This window comes from Cyclopterus lumpus, chromosome 7 (assembly GCF_009769545.1).
Source record: "Cyclopterus lumpus isolate fCycLum1 chromosome 7, fCycLum1.pri, whole genome shotgun sequence".
In the NCBI taxonomy this organism is placed as follows: Eukaryota; Metazoa; Chordata; class Actinopteri; order Perciformes; family Cyclopteridae; genus Cyclopterus; species Cyclopterus lumpus.
In genome coordinates, this window is record NC_046972.1 from 18,304,113 (window position 1) to 18,320,581 (window position 16,469).

Genomic DNA, 16,469 nt, shown 5'->3' on the forward strand with positions numbered 1-16,469 from the left:
CCCATGATTATATGGAAGATAAGCTGAAGAGATTGTAGCTCTTTGCTCAGGCAGCAGAGGTTTATTGGTTATTCAACTATTGGTTGTAACAGGGAAACAGTAAATGCACTGAATATGTATCTCACTAGGTTTGCCTACAATGCAAATGACAAAGTGTTACATGTATAATGGTTAGGCTATTAAAATAGATGTCCAATATATTGCCATTTAAAAAAAAATTTGATCTGGAATTGTTTTTAATTCAATTATTAACTATGTCGTGAGAGTCATAAAAAAGGACGGTCATTTAAAAATAATACCCATACGTGAGAAAACAATGAAAGACACTCATGCAACCTAACAATGCAAAATCCAATAGCTACTGTAAGTTTCATGTTTTTCACGTCTTGGTGTTTTTAGCGACACTCAGGTCTGGAAATGAAACGTTTTGGGACTTTATTTTATTTTTCAGTTAAAATGTTACATGTGAACACTGTTCTTTTTGATATGTGGTTGCTTTATTCTCATTTAAAGTCAATAAATATTTTAAGAAAACTCTTGCTGCATTACATGCTTTTATTAAACTTCATTGGCGCAGTATTGTGGGCGGAGAGGAAATTTGTATCGTTGATGCCACTTTGATTGACAGCTAGATTGGCCAATTAAATACCTTGAGCGTTGACCAATCACAGCTCTGAGTGGGTGGGCTGATATTCCGCTTGCAGTGGCTGTGGCAGTTACTGGGGAATACAGGGAAACCTATGTGGTGTGCTTCGGAAGAAAGTTGAACCTGGCCGGACATTTGTGACAAAGGTAAGCAGTTACAAACAATACATGCGGATGTATTAATGTTCTAGCGCGCAGACGTTTTGAAAACATCGAGACAGATGGTAGCTTGTGGCCGTTGTTCCGCAAAACTCCCTCTTTAGCTACAAATTGTGAAAAGTAGCGGTTGGCTAATGTTAGCAAGTGCTAAACAAAGATGGCTGCGCCATAACTGAATCCCGACGCACTAACGCTACGTCTTTACGTTTGGACGGTTTACACTGTTTTTATATTAATGACCGTCGTTCATGTGAACAACGTAACGCTATATTAACGTACAAAGTTGTGGTGACGAACGTTAGTCACCCAAACTGCCACCGCCTTCTTAAACGTTGTTTTAAATGAAGAATTACTGACACCTTTGGTTTACACGGTGAATATTAACATAACGATATCGTGTTCGTTATGTTTGCTTTCTGCATGTTTACACTCTTTAACGCTTCGTTACTTTAGACCACTCGGACCTCTGGACCCGATTTATGATTACAGGGGTAACGTTAAATGATCCATATGCCACGTATTATTATTATTATTATTATTATTATTATTATATAGTGGCTAATACGTTATTTGCGATATGTAGTTAGTGTACCTCTACTCTTAATGGTATATGACAAGATTAATAGTGTAAATTGTGGTGTTTAGTCTGACCAATAGTAGAAAACATATTTTCTTCTATTGTAAGTGTGACACCATAATACCGTAAATGCTAAAGATTTAGGAAATGAATGTGATATTCGTGGGGAAATTTGACAGTTTTGCTTTTTGATTTCAGTGTAGTCAGTTCAACTCTTTTGTCTGAAAAAATCTTTTGTCTGAAAATATCCGAAAATAACAAAATATGTCCGATGATGAGGGTTGAAAATGGGGGAAAATATAATATTACAATACTTTAATTTTTTTCAAATACATCTATCAATATTGCGACAATATTTTAAGGTTGAGTATGTTGTTTAAACCAAACATTTTCACAATAAACAAATAAATAGTAATCAATAATCTGTGTGTGAAGGTTGGAACAGCAGCCTTTAAAATCAGGAAAAGACAACTCTTGTGCCATATTGCAATATCCAAAATCTAAGACAATATTGAGTCTCATATCAATATAATGTTGATTTGATATCTATATTATATTGAGATCAGTATAATATTTTGCCCGGCACTACTGGTGATGTTTTCACTCTTATGTCCGACAGACATTACAACACTCAACACAACACAGTTTAATGTCAAACAAAAAGGCAATATTGTACATTTGAGAAGCCAGAATGAAATTGTTTGCTATTTCCCCCCCCCCCCCCCCCCCAATTCAAACAAATTGCCTTATTGGTCTTTGAATTAATTAATCAATCTAAGAACTAATTGTTTCAACTAATCATTTTTGTCAGGCCTGCAATGAACAGGATACGAATCCACGTTTTGCCTTCGAGTCGAAACCGAGTGACCCAGACACCGCGTTCTCAGGAGCACCAGGCATGCTCCTTTACCCAGCGACCATGCTCTCAGCCCCGTCTTGATGGCCTGGAGTTCTGCATCAAACACATTTTGGAGGATAAGAATGCTCCCTACAAGCAGTGCAGCTATGTCTCTGCCAAGAACGGCAAGCGCTGCCCGAATGCTGCACCAAAAGTTGAGAGGAAAGATGGGTGAGTGAGAGTTTTAACATTTGGAAACAAGTGACACCTCAGCTTTATTATTAGCGGCAAGTCTCAGCATGGAAGACTTTCTTTTTCCAATGACTCTTTCTCTTCTTTAGAGTGACGTTCTGTGCAGAGCATGCTCGCAGGAATGCCATGGCCCTCCGAGCTCAGATGAGAAAGGCGTCTTCCGGTCCATCCCCAGAGTCACTGTTGTCCCAGCTTAGTGGATACAACCGGGCAGAGACTCGCAGCAATGACGCAGGTCGCTCTGAAGCTAGCCGTATTCTAGGTACACGGTTTTGTTTCGACTTGGTCAAAAAATCTCATGTGCATTGATATTGCCTCTGTATTATTTTAGGGGTAAATTGATATGGTCAATTATTTTGCAGTTTGTTAACATTTGTAAATATGAATTTAATGTTTAACTTCACCTGCTCTGGACAGATGAAGACAGTCTGAGCGAGGAGGAGCAGGGTCCTTTGGTTCTTGACCAAACATGGAGAGGTGACCCTGACAGTGAGGCAGACAGCGCTGACAGTGATCACGAGGATCCTCTGAAGTAAGAACAATTTAAGTTTTAAATCTAAACTTGCTTTGGATTGTAGTGTAAATCTTAATTTTTGGACGTTTGTTTGCTTCAATATCCATTTACTGCCTAATGCTGCATTCACACCAAACGCGTTGCGAATATTTGCTGACTACGTCTCGATAACTGCCGCTTCCAGCGCTACTAGATCAGCAGCCAGACGGGCGGAGCATGTCAACGCTGATTGGCTTTCGCAACTTCGCGTTGGGCGAATTTTTCGCCAAAGTTTAAATATTTAAACTTTTGCACGACTGTGCATTGACTTTGCATGGGATCTACTTGCGCAAAAAATTTGCACCACGTTTGGTGTGAATGCAGCATTAGTTTTGTGTGCTCTGATGTACAGCATTACAGGCCTACAATGTAATGCACAAAGTAACTGCAAAAAACAATCAAATAAATTTGGGTGGTGGGTAGGGCTGCAGAAAGACCTGGGAAAACAAAAATATATAGAATATTCGGTAAAACATTTTTATTTCTCTTGTGAGGTTTATTTAGCAATTATTTAAAATTACAATTATCTTGGAAGGCACACCTATTGTATCATTTCGGAAGAGTTGAAGGGTGACATGAACCTTTTCCGGTGAATACATTTGTTTATTTTTTCCTATTATCGCAGACATGCAGGGGTGTACACAGCAGAGGAAGTGGCACTCATCACCCGAGAAAAACTCATCAGGCTCCAGTCCCTCTACATCGACCAGTTCAAACGTCTGCAGCACCTGCTTAAAGAGAAAAAGCGCAGATACCTGCACAACCGCAAAGTGGAGCACGAAACTCTCGGTAAATATACAACAAATGGGTTACTAACTATACTTTTTGCCTTGTTTACATACCTGTTCAACAGTTCTTTGTAGAAAATCACCCCACACCCTTTCATGTTTACGACCTAACAGCCCTCAGTGTTATCTGTACTTTTTTATGTTGTCGTCAGGGAGCAGTCTGCTGACAGGGCCGGAAGGTCTGTCAATCAAGGAGAGGGAGAACCTGAAGAAGCTCAAAGCGCTGCGCCGATACCGTCGTCGGTACGGTGTTGAAGCCCTGCTGCACCGGCAGCTTAGGGAGAGGAGGCAGGCTGTGACAGAAGGAGCATCTCAGGTGTGACCCCATCACAGTAGTAGTACAACTAGGAAGCGTTAAAACTATGTTCAAGGGTCAGTTCGTCAATCTACAAAAAAACTGATTGATCCTTTAAATGTTCAATAATGTTGATTACTACAGTGAATGGGGGAGATCATGCATAATATATTTGAGTGTAGCAAACTGGAATTTCACCTCATTTTTATTGGAATTTCTTCGAACAATTCTGGGGCATTCAGGCAGAGATAATGTTGTTAGGGGTGATTATAGTTATAAAGGAAATGTGTCTTCTAAAATTCTTTGTTGTCTTTACGTGACTCTTCTTCACTCCGTTGTAGCAACTCTCAAGAACTGTGCACGAGAAGTGCATCTCCTTTGAGGAGGGAACCCGATGTACCAACCCCTGCCTGCCCATGACCCGTCACTGCGTCTCACGTATCCTCAATGATGTTGAAATTATGCGTTGGGAAAATAGTGTGATCCGTTTCAGAAAGCTGGTTTACCGAACTCTGAGATGACTAACCCTGAGATGGAAACCTTGAGTTCAGTTCCGGAACAGTTTGTTCAATCAACTCTTAAGTTTACTTAGTTAAGAGAGAGGGAACATAGTCACTAAGTGAGCACAATTAGGTTTTATACTGTCTTGTCGTTTAATTCATAATTTACCAGAAAAAGTAACCCATAATGTGAGCAGGTTAGGTTCAGAGTCAGTTACCACGGTAACGCACCAAGAGTTAAAGTTGCCTGTCTTTATGAAACTGATAGCCCAAAGTTTCCCTCATCTCAAGGTTTTCAGTAAAAAGCCTGTTTCAGTTCTGAATATTGATTGAATATATTGTTTAACTAACAAACTGATTTTCTCTGCTCATTGAGCCATCTTCACCATGGCCCTGATCAAGACTAGCTGCTTGCAGTAGCTGTTGGTTTCAACGGGTGCCTACATAAAGTCCTTCCTGTGGTCTGTTGATTTTTCCCAGAGTTATAAAGGGACTAATCTTTTCAGTTGGAAGAAACAAAATCCCTTCTCAACCTGCCTTCATATTAACTCCAAATCATTGAGGGTAGTCTCATGTTCTCATATTTTCAACAAGATTTACATAGATTTTTCTTGGCTAACAACAAGAAAATAGTTTTATTGCAAGTACTTAACTTTGCGTGCTTCTAATTGTCATTTTAGTTGTACAAATCAAGGCTGTACTAAAAATGCTGGAGCGATACGTTGACGTCCTAGATGGCCCAACTTTTTGGTGTGCATAATGCGCATGTTGAAAGAAGTTACCGCATCAGTTCAGCATGCATGCCCATGACCCTCAAGTCTGCAAATTGGAAATGGCTTATCTCTGCTGCACAGAGCGAAAGCATTCTGGAGCGCAAGACGGCACCGTGTCCCAGCAGAGCACGTTGCATTGTTCTCCCAAACAAAATTAACCGTGAGGAATCAAAAAGACAACGATTGTTATCCGTAGACTGAAGGTGTAATCGGCCACAAGTCAATCCCCACAATGCTGTGGAGGTATTGTAATTATCTGTAAACTCGTATATCATATTATATCGTATTGTCTTTGTACAAACCCTAGTATTAATGCATCATAAAGAAACAAAGGTTGAATAACCTGTAAAGAAATTTATGTATTTTTGGCTACAAATTATTTACTCAAAAGAAGATTTTTTTTTTTTTTTTAAGACTTCCTGTTTATAAATCATCTAAGAAATATACCTTTTTAGAGTTAAAAAAAAAAAAACGTTTGTGGTGCGCATGCCGGCTTCACTAAAGCGGGAATAAGCTATGCTTAACATTTCAGTCTTTGACTGTTGTTGATCTGAAAATTGTTTAGATTTTCGTTTCCCCCCGATTCAAAAATCCATTTGCCAGTGATGATCTTGACTTCATATTACTCCAGTGATTAATAATATCCATGGTGTGTGGGTGGGTGGGGAGAGACGTCATTGTCCTTGACGACCAGACACTCAGACATCTTCCAAGACAGCAATCAGGTGCTTTTCAAAATGTGCCCAGGCCTGAAAGATGTCCCATGTGAACGCAGCGTGCACATGGGACAGTCCGATGATCCTCGCTGCCCGCTTCACCTCACCCTGCCTCTCCCGATGTACCAGCCTGAGCAGGAACCTCCACCACAGGAGCAGATCACCACTGCAACCAGAGACATGTATCTGAGTGCGGCAGAGCTTCAGCCCACAGAGAGCCTTCCCCTAGAGTTCAGTGATGTACGTAGACATGACATTCCCCTACCACTGTCCTCTAATGTATATGCATTGTATTAAAAATGTGAGTGCCACACTTTAATGTTAGGTTGCTGACCTTGACATGCTACAAGAGCTGTTTAGCTCAAACTTGCAGAGTGAAGTTGAATCAGAAACATGTTCCCATAACAAAAGAACCAAGACATTTGTTTGGGACCGGACTGAGGCCACTTCTAAAGGGTCTCGATGCTGTTGTTTTGAGTATGATTGTTGTGCTCAATCTACTCAAATTGAGTGAACAAAGTGGGTAAAACAAACCAGCAGCTAATTCTGCAGGTTTGAAAACACCCCAACACCGAAAATGCACCAAGCAGTAGTTGAAGTTCAAGATCTACGTAAAAGCTGTGCTCGCTGCTGCAAACTCATCGTGCTTCAAGCGTTTGATTCTGCAGTGCAGTGCGGCCAAGCTAAGAGTTCGGGAAAGTTTGACTTTTGGTGGTTAATTGTAGCCAATGAGTAAACCGTCTCCTGTGACATGCTGAACTGTTACAAAGATATTCTTTCCTTCCCGAAACCCACGAACACGCTCCCGGTAGCAGAAACATTATAGTGGCATGCAGCACTTTGCTTGGTGTGTTTCCGGCGTAAAATGGTACAGACTGATCGACCCGATTCGGTCTGCTGTGTGATGGTCGATATGTGACTTTTTATTTTTTTAGAAATAATTCAAAATGATTGTAAATTGTTGCTATAGACAGCTGGTTGGATGGGCTTAACTAGTTTGTAACAAAAAAAAGTAATTGTGAACAAGAACCAGATCAGAACCATAAAAGGCAGAAATGTATCAAGCAAATGGTTGTTACACCCTTGAAATACTACGTCTGGCACCTTTTTTTTTTTTAGAAGAAGCAGCGGGCAACTTGTTTCTGTAGGTCAGTGACTTTGCAGCTCTTGACAAGCCACTGAGGGGCTGTTCCTGTCAGATTTAGTTATGTTTTCCTGATCAAAAGTTTAGATTTATTCCACAAATCTCTTCAGCTCACTGTTTGCTCTTTTTATTATTGTACAATGTTTTATAAAGAGTATAAAAACAAAATTGGGCAGAAAAGAATGCTAAATCACAAGCTCAGAAACTTCTCCCACATACAAAAGCAGCAACACCTGAAGCCGATTGCATTCATCCAATTAACCCAAAACGAGGACGCTCCACCTGGTGGTCGGAGGTGTAAACTTAAATAAAACATATATACATACAACTTCAAATGGCTCCTACAAGTTTTATGTTAAGCTTTAGATTTCATCCTATTATACAGGACCTGGATGTGGAAGGGGACGGTATGCAGGGCCCTCCTTCCCCCCTACAGTTTGACACGGCCCTGGCCCTGGAGGACCAGACCATCAGAGCCATCGCTGAGGGCCCGATGGACATCCTGACCGGAGAAGACCCAGACCAGGTGGACCTGGACGCCTCGGGACAGGAGCTCTCGGAAAGAGATGTGGATGCCATCATGCATGATCAGGTTAACTCTCAATCAGGGGCCTCTTGAATATTTCTTTTGAATGATTGTGCCCATACGCTGTTCATTGTATGTAATGTATGGGTCTAATAAAATATTGGTCACAATCTTTGTCAGTACGCTATCAATTTTGAGGAGTGTCAGGTTGTGCGAATGATGACTGGTACATTGCAGTTCATACTGCCTGTTAAGAGGTCCTTTTCAAACCTGTTTACAGTGTAAACGATGGGGGAACAAAATCCTCTTATCTGAAGTTATATGAGGCTTAAGAAGTCTGCGCAGCAAGGAACTATCCAGTGAAAAGTAAAGAGGGACTTTTATACTAAAAGGAAAGACACACATTAGCTTCAGATAAACTTTTTGCACAGAATCAGAACTGTTCTGTCCCTCATCTTGTACATTGGGAGCATGTTGGGAAGGGATCTCTTCATCGGCCAATACAAACTGGCAGAGCAACTATTTGTTAATGAAATCTCTCCATTCCACCAATGATTGTAAACTGTAGGAAAACAATCAACCAGCTCTGGCTGTAGAAAAAAACTCAAATTAGAACATAGAGTGAAGCCAGTCTTGTTCTGGTAAAAGAGGTAAATATGGTTTGAGATAGTTTGATGTGAATGTCTTTTAATGGAACATCTTGTTTGTTTGGAGGTTTAAGGCGCTGCCTATGCACTGAATATCCTCGGTTGAAGTCTGTGTGAGGACCTTTCGTTGTCTCCCATTTCTCTCCACTCGTTTTCTGTCATCTCTACTGTTAACTGAAAATAAGGTCAGAAAGTGCCCCACTTTTCTTTTTTAAACATTAATTTACATGTGTATTTTGTGTCAAAGTTCTATCTTGATCAACCAATGCTCATTGACCAAAACATAAATAGTTACCCATTAAATAATACGATATATAACTATTACAAACTGTAAAACAGAACCTCTCACACTGAAAAATAAAAGTAGACTAAGATTTAAGGCATTTAAAATCACAGCTTACATCCTGCTAAGAAATGGCTGGTTGTGCTGTCACATGCCCTGGTCTTTCTGGGAATTAAAGCGTCCGTTCACTCCACTTTAACCTTAATTCCCTGTCCTCTGAACCAGCTGTCAAACTGTCTTCATCTGGCCGACGGATATTTACATGAACAAAAATAGTTTTTGTTTAGAAATCTTTATTATTTCTTAATCTACATGATCCCCCCTGAAGTATGTGGGCCTGTCTGTTGCACATTGATCACTTGTAGCAGCAGGAGTTTGGGCTACATTTCCATCATTGCCAGAATTGTGAGGCAGGATTTCCATTCAAAAAATGTAATTTGCAGAAGAAAATGCAAATGAATGCATCACTATTTTTCTGTGAATGTTAAGATGGTGTGGAAGAAACTTTGAAGCAAGACGTTACAAAAACAAACCACTGAAGCAGGTCAGTAAAGAAACAACTTTTTTTTTTTTGGGTCTCCACATTCTTGTACTCAGACCCATGTGTAGGAATCTCAACCATGACATCATCACAAGTAAGCAAAGCATTCTTTGGCTGTAAATTACACCTCATTAGAGTCTCAACAGAGAGCAGTAAATGTACCCGTGTCCTCCTCACTTCCTGTTCCTCCACCTAGGTGGTGTCAGAGGTTGGAGGAGGTGAAAAAAGAAGTGATGATTCACTCCAATACATCATCTCTGCTGCAGTTGATGCTCCTAGATGAAAATAAAGAATGAAGAACATGTTTGACTTTCTTTACAGCCCCGTTCCAATAGTTCATTTCACCATACGTTATTCAATTGTACTTACGTTCATCATTTGAATGTTTTTTTTCTGGATGTGTCTGTTTTGAACAAAAGGAGGACACAAATATACAATTTGATGATATATTTGTTGAAGTTATTGATCTCCAGATGATATTTAAGGTGTATTAGGTAAAGGTTGTGGTTCAACAATGGGATTCAGTGCTAGACCCAAAAATCCAATGAGCATAAGCAATGTGACAGGGTAGCACATTCCAGATTTAAGTACACAGGTTAAGTTCCGTAATGTACATATATTGAAAGTATGCCAACGCCTGTTTCATGGCACTAAAAACATATTCATCTTTTTTTTAAAGTATTTTAAAGTTATATTTGGCAGCATGGGGGGGAGGGGGGGCAGCCTCACAAAAAAAGGAAGAACAAAAATTGGGGCGGGTAATGCAATTTCATGCAATGACATCACTTTTCCTCAACCCAAAACACTAAACGCCGAGGCAGAGAATAGAAAGCGGCTGCTGCTGCTGCTGCTGCTGCAGGGGAGGACGCTTCACAAATACATAAATAAAAGAGCACAAGATAAGACACGTTTTAAAAGAAAAACGAGTATATTTGTGTCTTTTCTTCATCATGGAGAGGCAGCGTCGTCTTCGACAGTATCCAACCAAATGAGGTGAGTTTTTTTAAATTTTTTTAAATTTAAACCCGATGGAGGAGAAATGCCGTTTCATGTCCGCTCGGTCGAGATAATTGTGGGAATAGCGACAGAGGCTGTCGGCGTGCTCTCACAGCGCCGGCCTGAACGGATGTAGCCTCGAGCTAAACGTGGGGGTCTCTTTCTTTAGCGATGAACGGCCCGGTGCTGCTCGACGGGTTCGTCTCGTTTGTGGGAGAAACGCAAGGGCGTAACGACATGAACGTTGGCCGTGTCCAGAGAGGGGGGTGGGGGGTGCGGGGTCTGGTTCTTCTTTTGGAGGGCCTGTCCCAGGAAAGAAAATGACACCTTTCTAAGCCCCAGTAGGTGTTGGTTCAGTTGCATGAACATGCTAGTAGCTTCAAGCAGCCCTGTCGCAGTTTTAAGGGGTGAAACCTGAAAGGGGAACAAGGAGAAGGAACTGACATCCTAACGGTACTTTTTTTTCCTCAAATTTTTTTTTTACATTTTTTTTTTTTTTTTTGCTTCTCACAATGACGATGAAAAGAAGCATTTTATTTTATTTTAATTTTTAAATGAAGGAAACAAAACCAAGTGTGTCAAACAGTGCGACAAGGAGACCTTGGTACACATTCAGCAGGCTTAAATCAACTCGAAATAATGAATGAATTAAGCTGTGAATATTTCTGCAGCAGGGATGTAGTGGAGGATACACCACCCTGGGTTATGGAATGTCAAGTTATAGGATCATTTTTGGGGATGAAACGCATTGATCAGTGTTTGCTTCATCACTCCTCTGCAGGGATGTCAGTCTATTTTTTTTACCAACTGGTTTAAAGTCCCTCTCCACTCCAAAATGTGCATATATTTGCATCTCATGGATGTTTGAGCTTCACTGCCCAGAAAGATGTTTGTGCAGAGTTTGATACTAGCAAGTTGTTTTTTAAAGAGGGTGCAATTGCAGGATTTTGTGACATCTCAACTCATGTCAGTTTGGAAGCTGAGAGTGATCTAATTATATGCAACTTACTATTTATATTGCACATAAAACTGAGAAAAGATCTTTCAGTAAAGTGGAACCTATATGTATGTATGTGTGTGTGTGTGTGCGTGTGTGTGTGTGTGTGTGTGTGTGTGTGTGTGTGTGTGTGTATATATATATATATATATATATATATATATATATATACACAGTATGTGTGTAATACACAGATACTATATATATATATATATATATATATATATATATATATATAATATGTGTGTAATACACAGATACTATCTATATACACACTATAAATATATATATATATCTATATATAGTAACCTGTGTATTACGTTGGTAGAAACGTGATACTATTACATAGTTTGAACACCAGAGATTTTTACAAAATAACACAAAAATGGGATCTGTCAATATCTGTATCAATATTCACTTCAGAAATCCAGTATCAGTCAGGCTTAATCGGTAAACACTCTGAAATCTGTAAAGTGAGAAGAAAAGGAAGTGAAAACAGTCATTAGACAGATTTCCATTCAAATGTTGCACACATTTTAACCGGATTTGGCAAAAGAAAATGCAAACTAATGCATGTTTCCATCCACCTTACTGTTACATAAAGTAATTAAATAGAGCCGGTGGATGGAGTTTGGTGTTCATAGAACCAAAGTAATACATTGCAACTAATCACTATTTTCATTATTAAATCGATGAATCATATTATCTATATAATTTAAGAAAACAAAAAAACATTTGTCACAGTTTCTGAAAGCCAAAGGTCACTCGCTGAAATTGCTTGTTTTGTCGGACCAAACTTAATGATCATATAAAACTAAGACAAGCAGTAAATCCTCACAACTAAGAAGCTTTAATGGGGTTTTTGCATTTTTGTCTGAAAAATAATTGACAAATAGTTAAATCTTTTATGAGAGGTGCTCCTCTCAAAGTAATGGATTGGATTGGTGCCCATGTTTGCCAGAACAGAAACTTCTTTGGAGCAGTCTTGGCAGTGAATGCATGTTGTTGGATCATTCTTTAACAATGCTGCTATTCAGTAAATGTGATACCACATTTTCTGAATGGCACTCCAGTCACGAGGAGTGGATTGTTTCTTGTTTGTTTTCACATTGGTAGGGATTTTATTGGTCATAAAACATGTACCGGTAATCTTAATAAATTGTCAGGCTTCTTCTGAGATGACACACAAATTAAGATATAAAAAAATATTGCTGTGTAGCTATTACAGAGTCCGTTTGTAGCGGAAAAACATCCACGCCTAATGATCTGTGTCTGTTGGTTTTAGGCCAGATGTAAGCTCATGCTGTTTTCATTGTCTCATCGTTTTTTAAACAAAGACCAAACTTTAGGTGAAAAGAAATGAGGACGGAATGATTGTTTGAACTCTGGCCAGCGTTCATTCAGGCTGTAAAATATACACGTTTCACTGAAGAAGATCTATGTGAAATGCTGGATGCGAAAATGACGTAACCATCGCGCCTTTTCCAAATTCGATGTTCATGTAATGTTATAGTTTGTTGCTTTTGGCCGTTGCAGACAAACGCAGTATATCGTGTAGACTTCATAGCACAAAGGCTCATTGAAACAGTGACCTCATGATTGGAACAAAGTGATGGACTTGTTTCCTGAAAAAAGGAAATGATACGTGTTGCTTTGCTTCTTTCCTTGTCAAAAGCTTCCAACTACATTACCCAAAATGCAACTCAATAGCCAACAGTTCAGTCCGTGATTTGGTGGGTGCTAAACTAGTACCTGTGCCATCTCTAAATCTGGCAAATACATGTATTCAGAGCTTTTCAGCCAACAACTCTTCAGGTCTTCCTTTTTAAAATGCAGAAGAAGAAGCCTCTACAATAATTCACTAAATATTTACAACCGGGGAGGCCACTCATTAAATAAGTGTATGTGATGGAATAGTGGCATTAGAATATACTACCAAAGTTCTGCTTTTACTGCCAACGTTTTTCTCGACCCACCCATCCAAGTGATGAAAGAATAAGTGAAACGCATTGGAGTGGAGGGAGACGTTAAAAAGCAACCAGAAATGCAAGGGCAGAAATGCTGTAGCGTAAATTTAAAGTTTACTCTGATTGGGTGGACGTATTGCTCCTTTTTGGAGGCTGGGCTGGATTTCACATTTGGAACAATATTTGGTCAAGAACACAAGGACCCGCTGGCGCTGTGAATGCTTTTTTGTCCTGAGGAATGACCTCAGAGCTGCAGATAAATGTGGTTCTACTCTCCGCTCACTGCATTACGTTTATGGACCGTGTGCTCCATGTTTGAGCTCGATTGAAGTTTTTGTGAGAGGCTCTGTCCCAGCGCAACTTTGAGATTGCAAATCCAAGCTGCGCCGCATTACATCATGAAGAGCAGAGCCAGTGACTTATTCAAGTGTAATGGGCAGTATAAGTGCTCGCTCGCTATGTTCGCCTCTAATTGTTTACAGATGTTCTGCACGCCTTTGTGTCCCACATCTTGTTGCAGCCACAGACGGTGTTCAGACTTTATTATAGAGGGGGAACGTGGCATGGAGTAAGTGTTTAATTTGGACGTTGGTCCTGTTAACTGGTTTTGGTTATTTAATAGGCATCGTAGTCCACGAAACATGATGCAGTTGAAATGATAAGTCCAGCACATGATCGTAATTATATAGGCGATTTAAGCAGGTATCTATCAACAAGCCTGATGACAAACAAGACGAGTCACAGAGGAAACAAAATGAGGATGCACCATGACAAGCAATATCATCTTCACCTCATATAATGCTTAGACGATTAATCAGCTGCTGCCCTGGTGCTATGTGCAGCTGTGCTATAAGATTATTCGATTTAATGTGTTTATTCATTGAAAATAATTTAAATGTCTTATGTTCAACTAGTCGTCAAAAATCTAGTCTTTTTCTTGAAAAGTTCACTTGAGGCAAGCAAAAGACCTTCCAGACTCTCAAGGTCAATCCGTCTGTGAAATATCACTTTCTTGGGTCGTAGTTCAGCAGTTTTGAAGAGAGGAAAAAGCAACAAGACTGTAATTTAGTCCGTTTACAGTCTAGAAGGGGTGCGCAGACGGGCCAGAGCCTCCTGCAGTCGGCCTATCTCTCCAGTGTCACCCCCCACCGCTCTGTGTAAACGGCCATGCTTTGAAGCTAGGCCAGGCTGAGGCTGAGACCTCCTTATCAGCTATGAGTTTAATCACTCCGCTGTCTGATGCTTGTATACAGGTACTGTAGTTACCATGGTTATACACCAGAGGCACTTCTGGAGCTTGCATTAGCGTCGCAAAATATTCATTAATTAGCCTGCTGAGTCGGTGCAAAACAGCCGAGCTCACAGCAGGAGAGAAGACTGACGGAGAGCTCAGCATCAGCACTGTTTACAAAATGCAGATATTCAGATCAAAGGGATATTATCTTCTCCTGCATTGTCTCCTCTGAGCCGAGCCACCTCCACTCGAGTCTTATCATGATTATTTGCATGCAGAAGTCAGAACAACTCAAAAGCGCAGGCCTTGTCTTCTCCATCTTCACACACAATGTATTGGCTGCCTGGCGTGTCTGAAACTTGGCGTGATTGAATATGCTTAAGGAATCCTAATAGTATACGACAGAGAGAGAGAGAGCAAAGAGCGCACACTCATTCAAAGCCCACCCTACAGAGGAATCTGTGGTCATACAAACATTGAAGTTGGCAAAACACTGCTTTAGCTGCTGCAGCTGCAACAAACATTCAATTCATCAGTCTGGCCAAAGAAAATATGGCTAGGAATTTAGCTTTAATCAATTCAAGCAAACCGGGTCCACGCCACGTCCTGTTTAGACAAAAAAGGATTAAGAAGCCATCGTTTTTATGTTCACACAACCCATTATATTTCACGCTGAGATTTACGACCCACGATAACTTGGATTAACACTGCGCAGATAAAGAATAACAGCGACAGTGGGAGGTATTGCGTTTACATGCAGGCTGTCTTGTATCCTAACAGTGTTCCTTTGTGTACCCCTGCAGTTTATTTTCATTTGTCTTAAAATAAAGTTGTTATGGAGGAGCTTTACGCAGCCCCTCCCCCCACTCTTTCAATCCCTAAACCCTCTCCCACAAGGTGCTTCAGTGAGCTGCTGCTGCTGCTGCTTCAGTGTTTTCAAATCCTCATGAGCTTCCTGTTTCACAGCTCCAACCTATATGCCTTGAAAAAACATCAGCAATCCTCCCATGGAGGTCGTATTTGTCGGTTTGATCGAGAGCAGATTGTTTGGAGGCTTAAATGAGGATCTCCATATATAACCTTTCATATTATATTTGATTCTGTACCATAAATAGGTCTTCCTCTTGGCCAGACCTTGGGAAAAGGATGTGGATGATGAGTGTGCAGACTCCTGGTTGACTTTGAGCCGTCGCGGCTGGTGGCCAGATGTGGATACACTGCCCATCGCCCAGCTCCTCCTTTTATCCGGTCTGTCATAAAGTTCAACTTTGACTGGCTGTTTCACTCACTTAATGCTATAAAGTTGAATTCACAAAACGCGTAGTATAATAAAAAAATAAAACCTATGCTCCACGATGGCTATATTTAAACATTCAAAGTACCCGAACATTAATCCATCCATCTCGGCTATTGGACATCTGGGTGATGCCGTGGACTGTGCGTTAGCTTGTTTTGATGCGTTTCTTATTTGCATCCCTACAACGGTGGAGCAGCGGCGACACTCCGTCCTCGTCTTATTTACGCAACTCTCTCTCCGTTACTGTTGTAGTTGACCGGGAACCCTTAGGCAGGGCCTTCCAGCTCCAGCGTTCAATTTGCACTCGCCACGGTGTGACTGACTCGCATGCCAATCATCCCGTGTGGCTCACGCACGGGCATCAGTCTACTTACCGTGTATTCTGCGTGCACCGGAGTGCGACCACCGCACCATGACTGGTTAATACGAATAGAGGAGCTGCTACAGCCCTCCAGTGAGCCGGCCAGTAGTCGGATTGATGTGACACGTTTGGATCCTTGCATATTTGGCTACCGTGTTGATATACTATAGTTACCGTGTGTCAGTGTCATGATACCAAAAATCCTGAGTTAAGCCCAAAGATCGACCTCCTGGCTTTGTGGTGAGCTACTATAGCGACCTCTCTACTATAGCGAGTCTATAAAACAAGACGCGATGACCTGGATTAACTCGTCTGGCCTCCTCACCAGCGTGTTTTGTTCAACCGCCACATATTTTCCAGACATGTCAGGGTTCAACAGT

At 40.7% G+C, this 16,469-nt stretch overlaps 2 protein-coding genes and 1 non-coding gene across 5 annotated transcripts in view; all 3 read left to right on the forward strand.

The window, feature by feature from the left end:
- The first annotated feature begins 670 nt into the window (after positions 1–670).
- On the forward strand, positions 671–7,948 carry kansl2 (KAT8 regulatory NSL complex subunit 2). The gene is made up of 9 exons (XM_034537680.1): positions 671–792; positions 2,193–2,450; positions 2,561–2,733; positions 2,889–3,003; positions 3,650–3,813; positions 3,965–4,128; positions 4,449–4,545; positions 6,083–6,336; positions 7,626–7,948. Exons 2-9 carry the CDS (start codon positions 2,200–2,202, stop codon positions 7,857–7,859), a joined length of 1,452 nt encoding a protein of 483 aa, XP_034393571.1. The 5' UTR covers positions 671–792; positions 2,193–2,199; the 3' UTR covers positions 7,860–7,948.
- Positions 4,995–5,128, forward strand: LOC117734227. The gene has a single exon (XR_004609798.1). It is a non-coding gene; the product is annotated as a small nucleolar RNA SNORA2/SNORA34 family (small nucleolar RNA).
- Positions 7,949–10,048: 2,100 nt separating the features above from the next.
- Positions 10,049–16,469, forward strand: part of nckap5l (NCK-associated protein 5-like) — a 32,889-nt gene continuing 26,468 nt past the window's right edge. For all 3 annotated transcript variants that reach the window (XR_004609689.1, XM_034536424.1, XM_034536427.1), the window contains exon 1: positions 10,049–10,230. The gene's annotated coding sequence lies outside the window, so the exon portion shown is untranslated. The remainder of the gene's footprint in view (positions 10,231–16,469) is intronic.